Source organism: Gorilla gorilla, chromosome 7 (genome assembly GCF_029281585.2).
Source record: "Gorilla gorilla gorilla isolate KB3781 chromosome 7, NHGRI_mGorGor1-v2.1_pri, whole genome shotgun sequence".
Classification (NCBI taxonomy): domain Eukaryota; kingdom Metazoa; phylum Chordata; class Mammalia; order Primates; family Hominidae; genus Gorilla; species Gorilla gorilla.
This window is the reverse complement of record NC_073231.2, coordinates 147,286,347-147,309,496: the sequence shown is the minus strand read 5'-3', so window position 1 is coordinate 147,309,496 and position 23,150 is coordinate 147,286,347. Positions and strand designations below refer to the sequence as shown.

General features: G+C 57.2%; 1 protein-coding gene, 1 long non-coding RNA gene and 1 other non-coding gene across 3 annotated transcripts in view; 1 reads left to right on the top strand and 2 right to left on the bottom strand.

The window, feature by feature from the left end:
* LOC101134497 (maestro heat-like repeat family member 5) overlaps positions 1–20,931 on the top strand; it is a 72,153-nt gene extending 51,222 nt beyond the window's left edge. The window contains 11 exon segments of the mRNA XM_019032685.4: positions 5,452–5,611; positions 7,112–7,293; positions 13,087–13,230; positions 13,609–13,723; positions 14,491–14,634; positions 17,886–18,062; positions 18,688–18,843; positions 19,507–19,629; positions 19,831–19,933; positions 20,132–20,206; positions 20,791–20,931. Of these exon segments, the coding sequence (XP_018888230.4) occupies positions 5,452–5,611; positions 7,112–7,293; positions 13,087–13,230; positions 13,609–13,723; positions 14,491–14,634; positions 17,886–18,062; positions 18,688–18,843; positions 19,507–19,629; positions 19,831–19,933; positions 20,132–20,206; positions 20,791–20,891 (1,480 nt within the window). The 3' untranslated portion in view covers positions 20,892–20,931.
* LOC115935707 (small nucleolar RNA SNORD5) lies at positions 7,651–7,725 on the bottom strand. The gene has a single exon (XR_004071325.1). It is a non-coding gene; the product is annotated as a small nucleolar RNA SNORD5 (small nucleolar RNA).
* On the bottom strand, positions 16,923–18,694 carry LOC129523967 (uncharacterized). Its single transcript, XR_008667601.2, has 2 exons — positions 18,595–18,694; positions 16,923–17,298 (listed from the first exon to the last, which is right to left on the bottom strand). It is a non-coding gene; the product is annotated as an uncharacterized lncRNA (long non-coding RNA).
* Positions 20,932–23,150: the final 2,219 nt, after the last annotated feature.

The window sequence follows — 23,150 nt, the reverse complement described above, 5'->3', positions numbered from 1 at the left end:
CCAGCCATTATCTCTCCACATAGTGCTTCTCCTGCATTCTCTCTCACTTTCCTTCTAGGGCACTGATTAGGCACATGTCAATATCTTACCATATCCTCTATTTCACTAGATCACTCAGAGTGCTGAGGGGAACAGATAACACACTCAAATTGGTTGAGGTGGAAAATTTAATAAAAGAGCTATTGGACAAGGGGTAGAGTTTAATGTGACTGACAGGGGAAGGGCCAGTGCCCCAGGAAAAGTAACAATGCTGAGTCATTGCCACCTTCTAGACCTAAAGGGGCAGGGAATGGGAGTGCTCCCAGAACCAAGGATGTCTATATGGCTAGACCACAGGACAGATGGACATGGCAATCCTGTGGCCACCCACAGGGAGAGACTCTGTGGTATAAATACCCTGACTTCCCTCCACTCCCACCTTCTGACCTCTTGCTAGTGCTTACCATTAGCCAAGTCAACTGGAAGCCAAAGGTCAAGAGAGCTTCTTGATGCAGTGTATACAGGTCAGCTTCCTGGGGCATGAGGCAGGATGGGGAGCAGCAGAGATTATATCTGCAGGAGCAAGCAGAAGATATTCAACACAATTTCTTACTTCCCTTGTGCTTCCCCATATTTGTGTCCCTCATTGCTGAATTCTGTCTAATTTATTTTAAGTTATCTTCTAGTTCACTAATTCTCCTTTAACCATGTCAATGTGATGTTAACATTTTCCATTGCATTTTTTTTATTTCAGATTTGGTATTTTTTATTTCTAAAATGTCATTTTGGTTCTTTTTCTCACCTGCTCTATCACTTATAGGTTCCTAGTCCCTGAAGACATTTTTAAGCTTGTCTTTTATTTCTGTATTCATAATCAAATATTCGTTTCATAGTTCATACCTGACGATTCTAATATCTAAGTTTTCAGGTCTACTTTATTTGTTATTCTTGCTGTATGTTACCGATGGAGTGTGCCTTCCTCATGTGTCTGATTATCTTTTGACTACATACTGGATGTTGTTTTTGGGGAAAAAAAATGTAGGAATGATTTGGGGCCCACAATTAAGGTATTTTCCTCCAACAAAAACAACTTGTCTTTGCTCTGCCAAGCACCTAAGGATACCTAAGGTAAGCCCGTGATTACCTTAAGCCAAATCCAGTGCTTCAGATTCCCTGGATGCCCCCATTCAATTCAAACGTGGCTGAAATTTGCTTGGGTTTTTCACACCTGCTTAGGCACCAGTCTGAAAGTGGCCGAGGGTCTCCTATGAGATTAACCATGTTGTGCAGTCTCTGAGCTTAGGTCTCTGTCCCTTCATCCCACAAGGCTGTCAGAACAAAGGATCTAATTTTCCAGAATTGTCAGATGCCCCCAAGGCATCAGTAGCTTTCCTGCTCCCAACCCCTCAGGGTCAGCATATTCCCCACATGTTGGCCTTGCAATTTCTTACAGTCTTGTCATCTCTTTAATACTCTCAGGACCCTTGTTTATATTTTCTTTTCTTTTTGAGATAGGGTCTCACTTCATCACCCAGGCTAGAGAGCAATGGCACAATCTCAGCTCACTGCAACCTCTGCCTCCTGGGTTGAAGCTATTCTCCTGCCTCAGCCTCCCAAGTAGCTGGAATTATAGGCATGTGCCACCACACCTAATTTTTGTATTTTTAGTAGAGATGGGGTTTCACCATGTTGGCCAGGCTGGTCTCGAACTCCTGACCTCAAGTGATCTACCCACCTCTGCCTCCCAAAATGCTGGAATTACAGGTGTGAGCTACCATGCCCAGCCTACATGTTTATATTTTCTCCAACCTTTGTAGTTGTTTCCAATGGAGGAGCTGATTCAAGTAGCTTAGTGCACCACTACTGGAAGATGAAGAAGTCTTCTCATTCATTTTTTTTAAAAACAGATTTATTGAGATATAACTCACATACTATACAATTTGGCCATTTAAAGTGTACAATTCAATGGGTTTGGCATATTACATTATTTTTTAATGGTAGTAAAATATGTATAATATAAACTTTGTCATTTTATTCACTTTTAAGTGTATGATTCAGTGGCATTAATTATATTTGCAATTGTTGCACAGCTATCACCGCTGTCTAATTCTAAAACTTTTTTATCACTCCAAACAGAAGCTGTGTAACTATTAAATAATAATTCCCCATCTTCCCCTCCCCATAGCCCTTCATAACTTCTAATCTACTTTCTGTCTTATGAATTTGGCTGTTCTCGACATTTCATGTAAGTGGAATGATATAATATTTGTCCTTTCGGGTCTGGATTCTTTCCCTCCGCCTAATGTTTTCAAGGTTCATCCATGCCGTAGCATGTATCGGAACTTCATTTCTTTTCATTGCTGAATAATAGTCCACTGCACGGGTAGGCCGCATTTTATTTACCCATTCATCTGTTGACGGACACTCAGGTTGCCTCCACCTTTGGGCCGTCATGAATAACGATGCCGTCAGCACTGGCATACCAGCATGTTCGAGACCCTTCTCTCAGTTATTTTGGGTGTGTACCTAGGAGTGAAGTTTCTGGGCCATGTGGCCGTACTATGTTTAGCTTTTTGAGGAACTGCCGTACCATTTTCCATAGCAACTACACCATTCTCTATTTTCACCAGCAAAGTACCAGGGTTTCTGTTTCTCCACATACTCACCAGCACTTGGTGTCTCTCATCTTGGGGCTGTAGCCATCCTAGGAGGTGTGAAGTGACATATTTTGATTTGTGTTTCCCTGAGCATCTCTTCATGTGCTTATTGGCCATTTGTCTATCTGTTTTGGAGAAATGCCTCTTCAAGCCCTTTCTCCACTTTGGAGTTGGGTTGTTTGTCTTTGGGTTGTGACTTGTAGCTCCCATTCCTTCTTAGGCCCACATGAACCAGACTTTGTCCACTGCTGCTCCAATAAAATGGTTCTCGTCAAGGTCACCAGTAACCTCATGTCACTAGGTCCAATAGTCCATTCTCTGTCCCCACCTTATGTGACCTGTCAGCAGAATTTGACTCAGCCAGTGACTCTCTCCTCCTGGGAATGCTGCCCTCCCCGGTTCTCCTCCTACCTCCCCGGCCACTCCTGCTCAGCCTCCTCCACTGCTCCTCCTCATCTCCCAGATTTCATAGCCCTGGGGCCACAGGGCTGACCCTTGATCCTCCTCCTCAGCTACACTCAGTTTCACAGTGACCACCTCCATTCCCGTGGCTTCAAATATCCCCTAAATACTGACACCTCTGGCCCAGGCCTCTCCCCCAACCCCCTGACGGCAGCCCTTGGATGTCACACAGGCGTCTCCCACTGACCCAGCCAGGCCACACCCCTGGCCTCCCCCAACCTGCCCCTCCTGCAGGCTTACCCATGTCACCCCTGGTGACTCTGTGCTCCCAGCATCTCAGGCTGGAATTCTTGATGCCATCCGACACCTCTACACCCACATCCCATCCCCTAGGAAACCCTGCCAGCTCCACCTCCGCCTGTGTCCGGCCCCCGCTGCCACCACCCTAGTCCAGGACACCACCGGCTCTCACCTGCAGTGACTTGCCCACTTCCAGTCGCCCACCCCCCCCGTCCTTGAAGAACACACGTAGGCCCATGCCACGTCTCTGTGTAAAATCCTCCAGTGGTCCCACCTCATTCAAAGCCTCCACAGCAGCCATCAAGGTCGTGCTGTGGTCCCGATGATATCACCGTCTTCCTCTCCTCCTCTCCCCTCCCCACTCCACCCCAATGACACTGGCCTTTCTTTCTGTCCCCTGAACACACCAGGATTAAGCTGTCTGGAAGCTTCTCTCCCCCGAATCACTGCCTGGCTCCCTCCCGATATCCTCAGGGCTTTGCTCAAGTGTCCCCTTCTCAGGGGATGCGTCCCCGACTGCCCTGTCTGAAATCGAAGGCACCCAGACTCTCCCCCTGCCCCCCACACTGCTTTTTTCTCTCAAGCAGCACTGAGCATCCGGCACACTGCGCTTCCTGCTGTGTCCCCGTGAGGCTGTCATGCACAGGAGGTTGGGGACTCCTGCCAATTCCGCCACTGATTGGTCCCCTGGGACACTGTCTGCACGCTCGGCTCACACCTGCTGACTGAGAGGCAGGCCCGCAGGCAGCAGAATAGAAACACCCACCCTCTGGGCATGCACACTTGCTCGGGGGAGAATCCTCCCGCTTAAGCCTCTTGAGGCGGGCATTGCCCACTACTCTGCGGCCAGGAATCCAAGGCTCAAAGGGGTTAAGTGACTCCCCCAAGGCCACACAGCCAGCTTGGGGCAGAGTAGGGGTCTGAGCCTAGACCTTTCTGACTCCAAAGGCCCGGCTCTTTCCAGCTAGGTGGAAACTCGTAGAGTCCTCCGAGCTGTCGTGCCCACCCAGCCAAGGGTCAGATGGTCCTGGAGTGGCTTCCCCAGGGTTTTAAGGAGAGCCACCCTTGAGTCTGTCTTAAAGCAGGGGTGGGAGCGCATGGAGCCACCCTCCTGTGGTCCTCGCAGCCCCAGCCTCCTCATGCCAGGGGCCCTCCTGCCCCTCGAACCCCTTCCACCCAACACTCAGACCCTAAGACCATTTAGGGCAGTAAACAGGGCCATCATGGTCACCAGCATCTCAGGGCAACCCAGCTGTCCCTTCCTTCCCTCCAGGCCTCACCGAGCCATGCCCCATGGAACCATGGAAAGGCCACAGGACTGGACAGCCCTGGCCTCCAGGATCCCCAGTTCCAAGACAGGGCCTTGATCAGGACAGGTCTCATCTCTCCGGTCCTTAGTGGCCCCATCTGCAAAATGGGCACTCTACAAACTATAAAGCACTGTGCTCATGCTAGTGAGGACCTGTCACTTGAAGCAGGTTGGGCCTGAGGAGCTGGGCCCCAGCAAACCCGGACTAGGAGGGAGTAGTCAGGGAAGGCTTCCAGAAGGAAGTGACTTTGTGGTGAGCCCTAAGGGCTGAGGGGGAATTAGTCAGGGACAAGGAGTGCTCTAAACACCAGGCCTGCACATGTGGGGGCCCAGAGGAAGGGAAGGAGAGGAAGGGAAGGCCAGGCAGGGGCTGGAGGTCAGAGAGCAGAGGGCTTGGAGGCCGTGACTTTGAGTGCCGGCTGGGGCTGTGGTCTGCAGGACCTGGGAGCCAGGGACGATGACAAGCAGTTGGGAGACAGGGCACATTAGGAAACCTCCAGCATGAGTGAGGAGCTGGCGGAGAGACCTTGAAAGCGGGGAGATCCAGGAGGGGGCTGGTGCGGATGTGAGACCACAGGCAGGGACCAGGGGCCTCCTGTCCAGCCCCCGCCTTGGGCCCCTCCCACACCAACCTGCAATGCTCGTATCTGCCCTGAGCCCCATCCCACTAGGGTCCGGCTCAGGGCCCAGCCTAAGTTTGCTGTTCCAGGCACCCAGGCCCTGGTGATGGTGGCCTGCTCATGTGGCTGAGCCCAGCCAGGCCTCGGTGGCAGCACTGCCCTCACATGCCCTCTCTGTCCACAGCCACACCTTCCAGCTGTGGAGGGCCCTGGGGGCCGAGCAGCCCAGGAGCCACCTGGTGCTGACCACACTGCTGGCCTGTCTGCAGGAGCGACCCCTGCCCACCGGTGCCAGCGACAGCAGCCCCTGCCCCAAGGAGAAGACCTACCTGCGCTCGCTGGCTGTGAGTCTCTGCCACCGCCCCATCAGATACTGGCAGCACCTCGGGCACTCAGTCTGTGCCGGGCTGTAGGGGGGCACCCCATATCCAGGCTGCAGACACCCAGTCCAGCCCCAGCCTGGAGGAAAGCCGCCCAGGGCTGACCACACAGGCCCAGCTCCCACCTCCTGGCCGAGGGCTGTGAGCTCCTGTCTGTGAATCAGGACAGTCGTGTCAGTCCCCTGGGCTGGCAAGGGAACTCACTCACTCACTGTGGGGCAGCCTCAGAGAGGGGCTTCAGGTAGAGGGAAGGGTGTGGAGAGAGTTGAGAGCCCTCCCCATGCTTGGGTTCTGGGGAGTCATAGATTCTAGAGGAATCTTAGAGGCTGCCCTCTGCAGCCGCCACCCCCCTGTAGGAAGCCCCTGGTTTTCCTCGTAAGCCCAGCACTGCTTCCACACTCCCAGGAGCCAGGAGCTCCCCTCCTGGCATGGCCACACCTGTCCCCCTTACCTGGACCCTGATGAGGCCACAGCTGTGTTCCTGTTTAGAGCTTTCCAGGCTGAGTCCCTGCCCCAAAGGCACCCCAGCAGTGGCCCAGAGCTCACAGCAGCTCCCCTGCCACCCAGAGCCCCCCAGACAAGCTGCTGCCTGCAGCAGGGGTGTGATGAGGGCTTAACAATGGCAGCCGGTGGGAGAGCACCCCCTCAGCCCGGGGATTTATCGGCTGGCCGTCCCCAACAGCCCCGCCCCGGTCGGCGCTGGGCTGATGCTGCCCCCCTACCAGAGGACCACACAGCAGCATGGGTGAGACCCACCCAGGGGTAGCAGGGGAGCCTTCACTGCACCCCACCACACCGCCAGTTCCTGCCCTCCCCCAGTTGTCACTGCTCAGTGCTGGCCCCACCCTGAGAACATTCTGGACTGAAGGCTCCGGCAGGCACAGCTGGCCTTTGGGGTTGGGGGCTGCTATCAGCTGACTCTGCCTTCCAGGGCCATGGGTTCCCCAACTCCCAGGCATCAGGTCCTGCTGTGTGTCAGCCACAGAGTTGAGGGTACCGTGAGACCACACAGCACAGGACCTTGCCTTCAAGGCAGCAGAGCAGAGGGCCCAGATGCCAGCAGCTCACCCCTTAGACAGGAGCAAAGTGCAGAGGGCAGATGGTGGCATCCAGTGTGCGGTCTGAGGGAGGCCCTGGGTCAAGGTGGAGGTCTGCAGGAGTGTAGAGCGGACAGCATCCAGGTGGACAGCTGGGGGAGGCTGGGGACCACTAGGCCATCCAGCAGCAGCGAGACCCAAGCGGTGGGTCCAGAGGGTGCAAGAGACGGCCAGGCTGAGGCTGCAGAGGCACGGGGTCAGGCCCCACAGGGAGGGACAGCATGTGGACACTTGGACTTGGTCCTGGAGAGCTTGCAGCAAGGAGGGACGAGCATGCTTGGACGTGGCTTTTGTGGGACAGTAGGTCAGAACCCCTGGTCCCGGGACCCAGGGCCTGGGAGCCTCACTCCACACCTGCCCCCGACAGGCCATGAACATGCTGCATGAGCTGCAGTTTGCCCGGGAGTTCAAGCAGGCCGTGTAGGAGGCCTACCCCAAGCTCTTCCTGGCCCTCCTCACCCAGATGCACTATGTCTTGGAGCTGAACCTGCCCAGGGAGCCCCAGCCCAAGCAGCAGGCCCAGGAGGCAGCCGTGCCCAGCCCCCAAAGGTAAGACTAGAGCCTCCCAGGCCTCCTGGCCTGGCCAGACACACATAGGGTTCCGCAGGCATCCGAGGGCAAAGACTGTGTTAGCCTCATAGGGCACAGTAACAAAGACGCATACCCCACGGACTCAAAGCAACATCTCCCAGTGCTGGAGGCCAGAAGTCTAAAACCAAGGTGTCACCAGGGCGTGCTCCCCTGAAACCTGCGGGGGCCTTCCTCACTGCTTCCGGTTCCCAGTGTCTCATGGCCACGCTGGGTGTTCCTGGGCCTGAGGCTGCACCACGCTCATCTCTGCCCCTGTGGTCACCTGATATTCTCCCTTGTGTGCCAGTGTTTAAATTTCCTCCATTTTTTTTCCAGCTCTGTCAGAATTAAGCTTTCGTTCATGTCTGTTGAGTGGTTCAGCAGTTGAACAGTTAAATTCAGCATCTGAATAAATTTCCCCTTCTTATAAGGATACCAATGACTGGGTTACGGCCCCACCCTAACGACCTCAACTTGATAACATCTGCAAAGACCTTCTTTCCAAATAAGGTCACAGTCACAGGTACCGTTGGTTGACTTCAATATATCTCTTTTCGGGGGGACACAGTTCAACCCACAACAGACATGAACCTGAGCCCCATCCATGGCCAGGGTCACAGGGGCTGTGGACAGCACCTGCAGACAGGTGTTCATCCCACTTACCCGTCACCTGAGGGTGCTTGGCAGTAGAGATACTTAGTGTCACTGCCATACAGCGACCCCAAGGGGACAGCAGTTACCAAGAGCGCCCATGCAGTGAGCCACATCTTACCCCAATGGGTTTCCTGCAAGGACTCGAGATGAATGTCGTTGTCCCTGCTCTACAGATGAGGCAACTGAGGCTCAGAGAGGGTCAGAGGCTTCCCCTGGGCCACACAGCATGTCCATGCAGAGGCGAACTGGGCTCACCCATGGGGCAGATACCTTTCCAGGCTCTCTTGGGCATCTCATTGGTCCTCAGCACATGCTCAGACTGACATCACGGCCAGTTGCCCGCTCCCCCGCCCGCCGTATTCTGGCCTCAGTAGGGCTGCCTGCCTTCATCTTCCCTCTGCACCAGGTCATATTTCCAAAAATCCAATAAGCAAGTCTAAAAACCGCTGGGGCCGACTCTTTTCATTTGTTTGTATTATGATGTGTGTCACGCAATTTGTCAGTTTTAACAGCTCTCCCCAAGGCAAGTCACTTAAAAAAAAAAATGCCACTTCTTCTCATCTTGCCTCTGAATTCGAATGTGCACGAAGTTCCTTTTTTATTCAGTTCAACCATGCAAAATGCATGAATCTTTCCTAATAAGCTAATAAAACCTTCTCCTCCCGGAACGTGGGAGGGTTGGGAGAAAGCCTCACCCCGTCTGCTCCTCCCCCTGCTGGAATGTTCTTCCCCCAGCCATCCTGTCTCTGCAGGCTCTGCTCACCCGCACCTCGCTGAGGCCTCCCCCACCACCCTCCAAAATAGCAGCCCCTTCGGCGCCTCCCACCCTCTGCTGCTTTATTCTCGCCGCAGCCCCGCCATCAGCTACCATCTGTGATCTGCGCCTTTTACCTGCTTTACTGCCCGCACCCATAGACTGGAAGGTCCCGAAGAGCCAGAGACATCTGTCTGTCTCTCGCGGGCTCCCCATACAGCAAGGACGTCTGTCTGTCTCACTGGGGGCTCCCCATACAGCGGGAATGTCTGTCTGTCTCACTGGGGGCTCCCCATACAGCGGGAATGTCTGTCTGTCTCACTGGGGGCTCCCCATACAGCAGGAATGTCTGTCTCACTGGGGGCTCCCCATACAGCGGGAATGTCTATCTGTCTCACTGGGGGCTCCCCATACAGCGGGAATGTCTATCTGTCTCACTGGGGGCTCCCCATACAGCGGGAATGTCTGTCTGTCTCACTGGGGGCTCCCCATACAGCGGGAATGTCTGTCTGTCTCACTGGGGCCTCCCCATGCGGCTGAGACATCTGTCTCTCGCGGGTTCCCCCACCAGCAAGGACGTCTGTCCCTCTCGGGCTCCTCATACAGCTGGGACGTCTGTCTGTCTCTCTTGGGCTCCCCATACAGCTGGGACGTCTGTCTGTCTCTCTTGGGCTCCCCATACAGCTGGGACGTCTGTCTGTCTCAGGCTCCTCATACAGCTGGGACGTCTGTCTGTCTCTCTTGGGCTCCCCATACAGCTGGGACGTCTGTCTCTCTCGGGCTCCTCATACAGCTGGGATGTCTGTCTCACTGGGGGCTCCTCATACAGCTGAGACATCTGTCTGTCTCTCGCGGGTTCCCCCACCGGCAAGGACGTCTCTCTCTCTCTCTCGGGCTCCCCATACAGCTGGGACGTCTGTCTGTCTCTCTCGGGCTCCCCATATAGCAGGGACTTCTGCCTCGTGCGGGGCCACGGGTGGTTTCTGCTCAGGCCGCTCCGCTGGCCCCTCTCTGGGCAGGTTCTCCTGGAGCCCTGGAGGTGGCCCCGGCAGCCCCCGCAGTCCCAAGAGAAAAAACTCTCACCACGGGCACAGTCCTGGGCTCTGATTGGCCTAGCTTGGCTCACATACCCAATCCTGAACCAATCACCTTGGCCACAGGGGCCTGTGCGGCTCTGACTGGCCAGGCCTGGCTCCCACACCCTCCAGGGAGTGGCATGGGCCCAGGCCACTTTGACCACCGCGAAGGGGCCCAGGCTCCGGTTGCCAAACCAGCAGCCACGCCACCCAGCGCCACCACGGAGCCAGGGAGAAAGGGAGGCCTGAGAGCAGAGTGTCACCCAGGTGTATCCCGGTGGCTTAGGGTCTGAGGTCCCTGCCAAGCTGCTGTGGCACTGTCAAGGTGGGGACAGGGGCCCAAAAGGACATCTGGATTAGCAGTGCTGAGTAGCCACTGTCTCTGCATGCCCAAAACGGTGGGGGCGGCACAGGACACCATGGGGCAGCAGGCGAGTCTTGAGGCCTGATGGGGCCAGCCCTGGGCCTCTGAAGTTCTCATGTCCTGCTTAGATGGACAGGCCTCTGGGACCAGGAAGCAGCGAGTGGGGTTGAGCAGGGCACCCTTCCCTGGGCAGGACTGCAACAGGTGCTGCCAGGCCTGCCAGAGGGGCCTCCCTCTCCCCTGCTCCTCCACTAACAAAGCCTTTTCCTTAGAGATGTTTCCTGCGTTGGTCAGTTCTCAGCTGGGTCCTCCTCCAGCCAGTCTCCACCCTGCCCCACAAAGGAATTCTCATTGTTCTCACATGTCATCCATGTGGGCCAACTCTATTTAATTCAACTGGGCTACATCGTTTCTCTTTATTTCGAAGGCACTCATCATTCTCACCCTCATCTCATCTTCATCGTTCCCTCTGTCCCCCGGGGATTTGGGGCCAAAGGCTTGTGATCAAAAGAAGAGGAGGAACTTCACACCCATTAGGTTGGCTACTGTCCAAAAAAAAATCAGAAAATGAGTGTTGGCGAGGATGTGGAGAAATCAGAAGCCTTGTGCACTGTTGGTGGGAATGTAAAACGGTGCAGCTGCTTTGGAACAGAGTATGGAAGTTCCTCCAAAAATTAAATATAGAATTACCATATGGCCCAGGAATTCCACTAATGGGTGTACACCCAAAAGAAAGGAAAGCAGGCACCTGGGACAGATATTTGTACGCCCTGCTCACAGCAGTGTTACTCACGATAACCAAAAGGTAGAAGCAACACAAGTGTTCATCAATGGGTGAATTAGAATAAGCAGTGTGGTCCATCCACACAATGGAATACTATTCTGCCTTGAAAAGGGAGGAAACTCTGATGCTACAACATGGATGAACCTTGAGCACATTCTGCTGAGTCAAATACTGTGTGAGTCCACCTACTTAAGGTCCATGAGTAGCCAAATCTACAGAGACAGAAAGTAGAATGCTGGGTGCCAGGGGCTGGATGGAGGGAGAATGGGGAGTTAATGTTTAACGGGGACAGAGTCTCAGTGTGGGAAGATGAGAATGTACTGGAGATGGATGGTGGTGATGGTTGCATAATATTATGAATGTGCTCCATGCCACGGACCTGTACACTTAAAACAGTAAATTTTATGAGATGTGCATTTTACCACAATTAAAAATAGAAATAAAACCAGATGAGGAGCAGGTAATGGGAGAGGGAAGAGGGTCTCATGGACCCTCAGGCTGGGGAGGAGTGTGGAGAGCAGAGGGGCTTTGCCTCCTCTTTCTCAGGTGCCTTTGCCCTCTCCGGGGCCAGAGTGGGGAAAGGAGGGTTGGTCGAGTATGGGGCAGGCATCACTGGGATGCCAAGTGTCCAAAGAGGCTGCAGGCAGGCAACGACGTTGAGACCAGCAGGAACGGAGGATGGTTCCTTGAGTCCACAGCGAGGCAGAGACTCAAGGGGCTCCACCTTCATCGGTCTTGGGACTGCATATGGATTTCAGGAGACACATGTCCTTGAGCATTGCGGGGGGTCCTGGGCTGGAGGTGGTTTTGGGTTCTATGGACCTGCAGGGGAGTTGGGCATGGATTCCCAAGAATGCTGAATCAGCCCATCTTTCTGGAAGCCCTGCTGGGGCTGCAGGGACAAGGCAATCTTGAAGAACAAGCCAATACAGTGCCCAAGAAGTCACAGGACCAGAAGCTTCTGGAGTCCTCCCAGAGCAAACAAAATGCCACTCCCCCCACCAAGTCCCCTTCTTCTGAAAACCATTGTCACATTATGGCTGAGACCAGTGACCTGGAAAATGCTGCCTTTTTTTATGACACAGCTTGGGGCGAGAGGACAAGCCAGCTGGCATTTGGATTGGCACTGTCAGAACTTTCACGGATGGCATTTCATCATTTGATACTTGGTTTTGCAAATCTGCTCAGAAACGTGCCTGGTCCAAGCTGACAGCCTCGTCCAGGCATGCTCACACATCCAGGGTGATGCACTTACACTGACCGAGCACAGCGGCCGGGGCAGGGGTGTGTGGCTGGAACAGTGAGACAGGCCAGCAAGCCAGGGCCATCTCATGTTTCATGGGCCTGCATTCTGGGGCTTTCTACCTGTGCCCCAGGGACTGCATTCAGTGACAGTGGCATCCTGTGACAGTGACATCACTGGCAGGTTTGGAGCCAGGGCCCAGCTTGACCCCACCTCTGTGCCCTTGCCCAGGCTGTGTGACAGGACTGCTCCCTCCTCTGCTGAAGGACAGCGACAGTAGAGGGCCACCTCAGGCTGGGCAGGTGAGGCACCATCCATGGTACCTGGCAACTACCAAGCATATGGTGACACCACAAGCCATGCACTCACAAGCAAGGGCCAGTGCCGCGGGTTTCTCCGTCACTCACAAGCGAGGGCCAGTGCCGCGGGTTTCTCCGTGTCCTCTGAGGGCAGGAGTCTCAGGAGTGGAGAATGGACACTTCTCTGGGCTCCACTATGCCACACGACCTGAGTCTCCCACGCCCTCGCCCGCTGCTACCCTCCGTACTCTTCGCCCATATTTAAATGCTGCCATCCTCGAGCTGAAGGGCAGGTGCCCTTCAGCAGAGTGCCGCTCCCTAGAAGGGCACCCCCTGGTCTCCTGCCCAAGCAAGGCCCGGGGTCTGACTGGGCACATGCTGCCTCCCCGTGCTCGGCCCAGCTCCGCCAATCCTGGGTCCCAGTATTTCCACGTAAAACAGGGCAGGAGAGAGTAGCCCCAGGGGGCCTCAGTGACGCCAGGCATAGGAACCAGAAAGTGCCGTTCTATCTGGGTCAGCTGGGCACCCTTCCCAGGGCAGGGGGTGGCCCAGGGGGCCGCTTGTGGCCTGAGGCAAGCCCTGAGCCCCCTCTGCTCAGCTGCAGCACGTCACTGGAGGCACTGAAGAGCCTGCTGTCCACCACGGGGCACTGGCATGACTCTGCCCACCTGGAGCTGCAGGGATCCTGGGAGCTCTTCACCACCATCCACACCTACCCGAAGGGCGTGGGCCTCCTTGCCAGGTACGGTGGGGCCAGGGCAAGTCGAGGCAGCCTGCTTCAGGCCACGCCCATCCAGGGGACTGGGTATCTGGACTCTAGTGACAGGACACGGCCCCCTGCCCCCGGTCACAGGCACACCCTCAGAGCCTGTTGATGCAGTGTCTTCCCCCAGCCCTCACCCTGGCCTGTGACCTCCTAGGGAACAAGGGCTGTGCCTGCTTCTCTGTCTCCTGCATGTCCAACCCAAGCCTGGCACGCAGTGGGCAGCCAGTGGGTGGAAAGGAAGTGGGAACGTGCCTGCCACGTCGGGACGCTCCGGGATGCCAGCCCTGATGAGATGGGTGGGGGCAGGAGGGTGGGCTCTGAGCAGTGACCGCCAGCCCAGGCCCACCCCTGCAGGGCCATGGTGCAGAACCACTGCAGGCAGATCACAGTGGTGCTGCGTCAGCTGCTGCCCAGCCTGCAGAACCCACAGGAGCGTGAGAGGAAGGTGGCCATCCTCATCCTCACCGAGGTAGGGATGCAGGCCAGCAGAGAGCACCTCAGATGTCTGGGCCTCCTTCTCCAGCCTCCTTGACACCCCAGCAGAACCCATGCCAGAGCTCGCCCTGACTGGGGAGGCTGCCCAGACAGACCCCCTCGTACTCCTGCCTTCCCACTCCCAGCCCTCGGAGGGGGGCTGCACACTTTGGGGACCTGTCTCCCCACTCGGCCCTCCCTGGCACAATCCCTGCAGAGTTGCAGGGGCACTAGGTGCAGACTCAGGCAAGTCCAGGCTCCAACTTCAGCCCTGTCCTGCCTGTGGGACTCAGGGTAAAGCCAAAGGGGAATGGGTAGAAGCAGATGCCGCTGGGTGTGGCACACTTTGCAGCTGCGAGCTCAGGCAGGGGTGGGTGCTGTTTCAGTAACTGACACTAGTAGGAGAACCCAAGCGAAAGCCTCATGCCAGCTCCCACCCACCAGCTGCCTAGGCCGCCCTCCATGGGCGCTCTACCCCCAGGTGCCCCACAAGCTCGGCTCTTGATAAAAGTGAGGCCTTGCCTCGCTGTGTGACCTTAGGCAAGGCCCTTTCCCTTTCTGGGGCTCAGTTTCCCCAGCTGTACATTGAGGGGTTGAACCAGGTAGGTTTCAAATACTTGTTCACCAAGATACCCAGAGGGCACTGGTCAACCTCCCTCCCTGAAACTCCCACCGGACTCCGGTCCTAGAGCCCCACCCCTCAACACAGATGCAGGCGCCTAAAAAAGAGTGACCTGCCTGCCCTCCCGGGGGCCACCTCAGTTCCTCTACAGCCCTGGCCTGCTGGAGGTGCTTCCCAAACAAGCTGCCTTGACCGTGCTGGCACAAGGCCTCCGCGACCCCAGCCCTGAGGTCCGCGTGTTGAGTCTGCCCGGCCTAAGCAACATCCTCTTCCACCCAGATAAGGTAAGGGCTGTCGGGCACTGTGGCTGGTGCACACGCGACCCCACAGAACAGCCGGTGCACCGGGTGTAGGCAAGGGCCACCGGGTTGGAATGCGGGCTCTGTCACTTCAGGTTGTGTGGCTTGGGACACCTGACTCCACCTCTCTGGGCCTGTTTCCTCATCTGCAGAATGGGGCAGGTTGTGGGAGGGGTCAAAGTGTCTATTCCCCGGACACAGAGTCTCCTCCACACCCGAAAGAGAGAGGGGCCTTGTTGCAGACCTCCAGGTGGTCACCGTGAAGCCCACCAGATGGCATCCCAGGGCTCACCCAGAGAGGACAATGCCCTCTGAGAATCTTATGAATGGGTCTCCCCAACCCATTGCTGACTTCTCCAGTCCCAACCAATTCTACCTCATCACCATAATAACCCATATCCCATCATGGACAGCTGTGGGAGAGAAAGCCTGCGATGCCGCCTTTGGGGGATCTGCCCTTACCCCAGCTACAGCCCCCCACTTAACTGACATCGCCCTTGCTGTGGGGGCCCAGGGCACCATGCAGTGGTTAAGAGTCCAGGCCCTGGGCCTATCCCCGCTCCAGCACCTTCTAGCTGGCAGGCTTTGTCAGCTCTCCAGGCCTCAATGACCACATCTGTACAACGAGAGCAGTAATAGTGCCTGCTTCCTGTGGTAGGCAGGTCACGAGTGCCATGCAGAGACCGGTCCCTGGCACGTGGTCAGCCCTAGGGGCACCGGCTGGCAGCAGCAGCAAACTTCCTGCCTGGCTGACTCTGCACCCTGAAAATGCTGAGTTAGAGGCAGAAATTTTCTCACCTGATCAGGAAGTGTGGAGCCTCAGCCTCCCCTCATCCACCCCAGGGCTGCATTAAGACCCCAGAGGGAAGGCGACATGCCCAGCCCCCATTTCTGTTGCTGTTGGAGGAGGCTGTTATGAACATAAATATTTTCAGGGCTTGTGGGAGAAAACTGTCATCATGGGAAGGCAGCAGAAGGGGCCGTTTCCAAAGAGATCCCAAAGTCATTTGCCTAGCAGACTAGTTCACTGTGATTCTGTTCCAACCACAGGCCTCCACATGGTTAACAAGACTGACTCCCATTAGGGTCACAGTTGGCAAAGCTCTTTGCATTGTGCGTGATGCATAGTAGGTGCTTAATGGAAGATGGAGACTAGATAGCACTTCCTCATTGATCTGTTCATCTCTCCATCCTTCATCCATCCACCCACCCATTCATCCAGCTATTCACCTACCCATCCATTCATCTCTCCATCCATGCCTCCATCCATCCACCCACCCATTCATCTTCCCATCTATCCATTGATCCCTCCATCCATCCATCCAGCCACCCACCTACCCATTCATCCCTCCACCCATCCATCCAGCCACTCACCCATTCGTCCAGCTATTCACCTACCCATCCATTCATCTCTCCATCCATGCCTCCATCCATCCACCCACCCATTCATCTTCCCATCTATCCATTGATCCCTCCATCCATCCATCCAGCCACCCACCTACCCATTCATCCCTCCACCCATCCATCCATCCACTCACCCATTCGTCCAGCTATTCACCTACCCATCCATCTCTCCACCCATGCCTCCATCCACCCAACCACCCATCCAACTGTTCACCTACCTATCCATCCACTCACCCATTCATCCCTCCACCCATGCCTCCATCCATCCACCCACCCATTCATTCCTCCATTCATCCCTCCATTCAACCATCGACCCACCCATTCATCTCTACCCATGCCTCCATCCATCTACCCACTCATTCACCCGTCCATTCATCCATCCATTGATCCCCCCGTCCACCCACATATCCCTCCACCCACCCACTTGTTCCTTGGGTCCTTCATCGGTGACCCATTCTTGCATTATTTATTTTGTTCATTCTTTTTATGTCTATTCATTCACCCAGTTATTCACGTTTGCTCCCTCATTCATTCATTCAGTGTTCTGTTATCTGTGCACCAAATGTTCTCTCAGGCAGGGAAATGATCAGTAGGAAGTTTCCATGTGCCTCCTCTGTACCCTGCACTGAATACAGGGAATACAGAAAGGCAAAGAAGGGCCCTGCTAGATCGGGAGGACCAGGTCCAGAGAAGAGGGAATGGTTCCCCGCCTGGCATCAGGTGGGATATGGGCAAGCAGCCACAGCAGACCAGAGGAGACAGGCCCCGAGAGCACTGCCAGCCAGGGAGGCCTGCCGGCTTGGGGATGGGAAGGCTGAACCAGGTATGGCTGGGGCAGGCCACCCCACTCCACTCTGAGTGGAAATACGCCATGCTATGCATTTTTATTTTCTTTTCTCACCATTTCCATTACAATTTCATTCTGTTGTCCTGTTCTGACCTGGCCAGAACCCTGGTCTTCGAACACTGGCTGCAAACATAGATGCTCAGAAAGTGTGACTGTTGAATGACTCACCTGCTGAAAATGAATTTAATATTTTCAAAGCAAATAGCTAAGAAAGCCAACAAAGTTGCTTTAAACTTGTTTAAAAGTTGTAAAAATCACCCTGGTTTGCACCCAAGTCACTGCTAAGGGGCCCAATGGCAGGAAACATCCATTGGTGGGCACACTGCTTTCTGACCATTCATCCCGATAACTCAGGAACTCACTGCAAACATGCAATCAAGTGGAGAAGACGGAACTGGCTGAAAATTAATTTTAAAAAAAAAAGACAAGTCGAATATGTTGGCTCACGCCTATAATCCCAGCACTTTGGGAGGCCAAGGCAGGTGGATTGCTCAACCCCAGGAGTTTGAGACCAGCCTAGGCAACATAGTGAGACCCCATCTCTACCCAAAAAAAAAAAAAAAAAAAAATAGCCAGGTGTGGTGGCACGCACCTGTAGACCCAGCTACTCAGGAGGTTATGTTGGGAGGATTGCTTGAGCCTGGGAGGTCAAGGCTGCAGTAAGCTATGGTCACACCACTGTACTCCAGCCTGGGTGACAGTGTGAGACCCTGTCTCAAAAAAGAAAAGAGGCCACCCTGTCCAGACCACTCAGCTCCTGGTGGACAAAGCCCAGGTAGGGGCACAGCTCCCCATGGCGGGCAGGGCCAGGCCGGGACCCACAGCTCCCCATGGCGGGCAGGGCCAGGCCGGGACCCACAGCTCTGAATCACCTCCCCCCACCCCGAGTGCAGATGGGGTGAGGGGGTCAAGTGGGAGAACGAGGCGGGGGCATGGGGCCAGCAGGTCCTAGTGCTCTCCGCCCACCAGCCGCCACCGCCCCCAGGGAAGCCTGCTCCAGGGACAGCTGTGGCCCTTGCTCGACGGCTTCTTCCAGAGCAGCAAGCAGGTGATCGTGTGTATCATGGGCACCGTGTCAGACACGCTGCACCGCCTGGGCGCACAGGGCACAGGGAACCAGAGCCTCAGCGTTGCCATCAGCACACGCTCCTTCTTTAATGACGTGAGCACTGGGGCAGGGCGGGGCTACCTCCTGCTCATGCCCTCCAGGACCCTCCTCCCAACCCAGCTCCCTTCCTCTGCCAAAGGGGGAACCCCAAGCTGCAGGCAGGGAGGCCCAGGCCCTGGGGAGCTGCCCGCTTGTGGCCCTCGGTTGAGGTGGGCGCTGAGCAGGTGGGCTGGGTGGGCCCCTGGCGCTCACCCCTTCTCCACAGGGCTGAACTAGTTCTGACGTTCAGTCTCCAAGTGCAGTGGTCTCCGGCCCCACAACAGCCTACCCAGATTTGCTTTCTGACATGTCAGCACGGTTAGCGTGGCTGTTTTTCCTTCACTGGGGGATCTGGGGGATAGGCGCCCCTCAAATGCATTCATGAGGCCTGGGCTGCCAGGATGCAGTTGTGGGTAGAAGGGAGATGTGATTCTTACATCCTCAGGGACACCAGAGAGCCCTGTGTGAGGGGGGAGCCCCAGCCCTTCCCTTCCCAGGGAGCCGAGAGCCTGGGTGAAGGAATACTGCAGAAAGAACTGAGTTGTACCCCTACAAGGTGTGAGGTCCCAACTTGGACCAAAGCTGGGACCCCTGGACAGGTCTGGCCGTGCCTCTGAGCCTCTGCGCCTCTGCCTTGCAGGAGCGGGACAGGATTCGGGCGGCAGCCATGGCACTGTTCGGGGACCTGGTGGCGGCCATGGCAGACAGGGAGTTGAGAGGCCTGCGGACCCAGGTGCACCAGAGCATGGTGCCCCTGCTCCTGCACCTGAAGGACCAATGCCCAGCTGTCGCCACGGTCAGTGCCCACCCCAGGAAAGGCAGGTGATAGGCCTTCACCTTGGCCAGGGCTGGGGCCCACAGGAGGCCAGGGTACGGGGCAGACGGATGGCAGCAGCACTGCCTGAGAGTTGGGGGAGCTCCCACGGGGCAGCAAGTGGCGGGCAGAGGGTCTGGCCACCTGCACTGGTTTCTGTGACCACAGTTGGCCTGCCCGCTCCCCCACTGCGCACACGCATGCGAGCGAGGCTTGCCGTCGATGCGGCAGGACCCAGTCTTTTCTGCTCACTGCTGTGCCCCCAGTCCCTGTAACGGGGCAGGGGGTCCAGCAGCTCACAGAGCTTGTGTGAATATGGACTGTGCCCTGCCTGCTGTGGCAGCACATGCCCTGTGCACAGCCCACGAAGTCAGAGCTTGGCCTCGCGGGTCTCCCTGCTATGGGGAAAAGGATACGCGGCAACCGTGGAAGGGGCAGGGCCAGGGCCACGGGCAGGCCAGTCTGGGCTCCGGGGGGCCAGGTGCTGTTGCCAGGGTCGGGGAGGCTTGCCGAGGGGCACAAGCAGGACAGAACCAGGGAACACCCGCACAGCAGGCTGCCTCCAGTGCCCATGGAGGCCTGTGGCCTCTAGGGGAAAGGGCTCAGACATAGGCGGTGGGTGACCCTCCACGCCTGTCCCTGCAGCAGGCCAAGTTCACCTTCTACCGCTGTGCTGTGCTCCTCCGCTGGCGGTTACTGCACACCCTCTTCTGCACGCTGGCCTGGGAGAGAGGCCTCAGCGCCCGCCACTTCCTCTGGACCTGCCTGGTGAGAGGCCTGGGATCAGTGGGGAGGAACAGGGCCAGGGAGTGGGGGAGACCAGGCTTGCGGCTCCCCCATTCACTCCCGTCTCACACACAGCTGCTATAGCAGCTCCAGAGGCTGGGCAAGGCAAACTGGGGCTGGAGGACCCTGGTATGCCCAGGGCCCCCCAGCCCGTCCCAGCCAGGTGTGCTCTCCTCCGGCCAGATGACCCACAGCCAGGAGGAATTCAGCATCCACTTGTCACAGGCCCTCAGCTACCTGCACAGCCACTCCTGCCACATCAAGACCTGGGCAACACTCTTCATAGGTGGGAGGGCAAGGCCGGGCTTGGAGACCCCCAGGCCTGCCCCCACCCAAGCACCCTTGACCCTCCCTGACCCACCACCCACAAGAGAGGAAAGGGGGTGGATGAGGAGGAGCTTGGGGCTGAAGAGGGGCAGGGGTGGGCTAGAGCCCCCCAGGAGACAGGGAGCCCTGAGCCACCAGCTGCCCGTCTGTTACACAGGCCACACCATCTGCTACCACCCCCAGGCCATGTTCCAGATGCTGAATGCTGTGGACACCAACCTGCTATTCCGCAGTAAGCAGCCCTCCCTCCAGAGCTCCCGCAGCCCACACCCTCCCACCCCTGCCCAAGCACTCTTAAGACCCACTGCACAGACAGCAAGACTGAGGCCCCAGAAGGGAACCCCCTCCTGCTCCCCGTACCCAGCATCAGCATCAGGACAAAGACACAGGCCTCCTGAGCAGCACCCAGCCCCCATCCCACCTTCATGTCTGGAGGCTGAGGTTGACCCTTCCCCTCCCCAGCATCAGCATCAGGACAAAGACACAGGCCTCCTGAGCAGCACCCAGCCCCCATCCCACCTTCATGTCTGGAGGCTGAGGTTGACCCTTCCCCTCCCCAGGCCCCCATCAGGGCACCTGGGGCCTACGGCTCACACTCACTCCACAGCTGCCTCATGGCACCAACAGAACAAGGGGCTGGGGAATGGGGGTGGTGGGTGAGTGGTGGAGGGAAGCATCCCAGGCCTGGAGTCACAGGAGGTGGGGTCTGAGCTGGCCCCACCCACCACACACACTCCCCCAACACCTGGGCTGGAGTAAAGGGGCTGCTCCTGCCTGCACTGGGGTCACCTCTGACCTGCTCCTCCTCTTCTGGAGCTTTTGAACATCTCAGAAGTGACCCTGAGCCCAGCATCCGGGAATTCGCCACCAGCCAGCTCTCCTTCCTCCAGAAGGTGTCAGCCAGACCCAAGCAGTGACCTCCAGCCATCCTCTCCCACCCACCGCCTTCCCCTCCCGTGTCCACCTGGTCAGCCCTGCCCCATCCGCCCCCCACAGAGCTTGGTTGCATAACGTTTTTTCATTTGAAAGAAAGATCTAGATTCAACAAAAGAAGCGTTATGCGTGTCAGCTCCCTGCCCACCACAGGCCCCTCTGCTGTGACCAAGCCAAGCCCCAGGAGACACTGGCAGGACTTGGGCACAAACTCAGGGTCAGGCCCAGGGGACAGAGACAAACTATGAAGTCTGTGAAGTGCCCTGCAGGTGGATACCCATCCACTCCTGGAGACACGGTCACCTTGACTGGGGCCTGAGCCCAAGCCACAGCCTGCCAGGGTCCCAGGGTCCTGGGGGCTGGGGCTGGGCAGGCACTCAAATTGAGGGCAGCCTCCGCCCAGGGCGGCCACTCAATCTCCAGTTGTCTCCAGCTTGGTGCGCCACAGTGGCTGGGGGCTGACGGTGGGACGGGGTCGCCTCAGTCAGGACCCCCAGCCTCAGGCCCCCAGCGTCTCCCTCCACCCCCACCAACATCCTCCTCAGTCCATTCAGGGCTAGCAGCAGAACCAGCCAGGCCCACCCTGGACACACTGTCGCCTGAGGCAGGAGTCTTGGCTCTCTGAGCCTCAGCTGTTCCATCTGTAAAATGGGCAGTAAGACCTTTCTCCCGAGACCCTTGGAGGGATGAGTCCAGAGGCAGGTACCCTGGACTCCCAGAGAGCCACCAGGGTACCTGCCTGACCTTCGGCCTCGGCCTGGGTTTCCGCCTGGCCTGGGGTCCACACAGCTCCTGGAGAGCCCCTCCCTGCAGAGCTCTGCCTGGGGCCTCATCCCATGCTCCATCTGTCTCGGGATCCTGCCAGGCCAGCCACCATCCCACCAATGGGATGATCCAGACTGCACCCCCTTTCCCCTCCTGGCCAGCGCGGACCCCCACTCCACACTCAGCTCAGGCAGTCCTTCCACCTGGGGCATCTCCCCCACCTCCCGACGTGGTACTCCGCACTGTGCCGCTCCAGGCCCCGCCTCCATGCCCCTGTCCCCCTGCCCCCTAACAAGGTGGAGCACACCAAGGCCCCACCTCCATGCCCCCATTTCTCCTGCCCCCCGAGGTAGAGCACACCAAGGCCCCACCTCCATGCCCCCATTTCCCCTGCCCCCCAAGGTGGAGCACACCAAGGCCCCACCTCCATGCCCCCATTTCCCCTGCCCCCCAAGGTGGAGCACACCAAGGCACCGCCTCCATGCCCCCCATTCCCCCGTCCCCCCCGCAAGGTGGAGCACCCTGAGGCCCTGCCGCCATGCACCATGTCCCTCAGTCCCCCCAAGGTGCAGCACCCCAAGGCCCCACCTCCATGCCCCCTGTCCCCCTGCCACCCCCCGAGGTGGAGCACCCCTAGCTGTAACTGGGAGGCTTACCAGCCTGTCTTCCCCCCAACCCTGCTAGACTGTGAGCCTCTTGGGGCAGGGACATGGCTACACAGGGCCAGCAGAGGTGACCCCAAAACTTGGCTGGTGGATTGAAAAAATACGGCAAACTTCACCCAACATGCATCGGATTTACTTGAGTTCCAAATGTGTTTGAGGAAAGGAGAGAGTAACCATCCGGGACAGCTGTTGCCCTTTCTCCACACAGGAGCTGGGGGAGCCAGGACTGCGGCCCCCTTAGCCATCTGTCGGTCTTGAAGGCAGGGCTGCCTGAGAAGGGGCTTTTGGGGTTTCCACATCTCCCCATCTTGTCCACTGACCTCCTCCAGCACCTGCCCCAGTTGCTCCTTGCGGGAACCTCCTGGGGCCGCAGGACGGAGACCACTCCCAGGCTCTCCACACCCTGGAGCCAGCCCTAGGCCCACCTTCCTCCCCGCTGGGGCCATGCCCTCCATGCACCCCGGCCCAGGGTGGGGCCAGCCCCCAACACAGACACTGCACCCAGGAACACATGAGCATCTGGTCCACGCCCTCCGGCGGGCCCTGGTCCAGGCCTCTCACATCCAGCCCCAGGTGCCCAGGCGGTACCCTCCCTCCCTGGGCTGATGGATGGTGCGTTCCTCCACCCAAGCCACCACCTGCCCCCTTTGCGCCTCGGAGCCGGAAATGTGGACACGTGGTTTGGGCAGCACAGGGACCAACCCGCCGGACACAGGCCCTGAGAAGCTGCCAAATGAATCCCAGCCCATCCTGCAGAGGACAGTGCTGGTGACCTGCCTCGCCTTCCAATGTCACAGTCCCAAGAACCGTCAA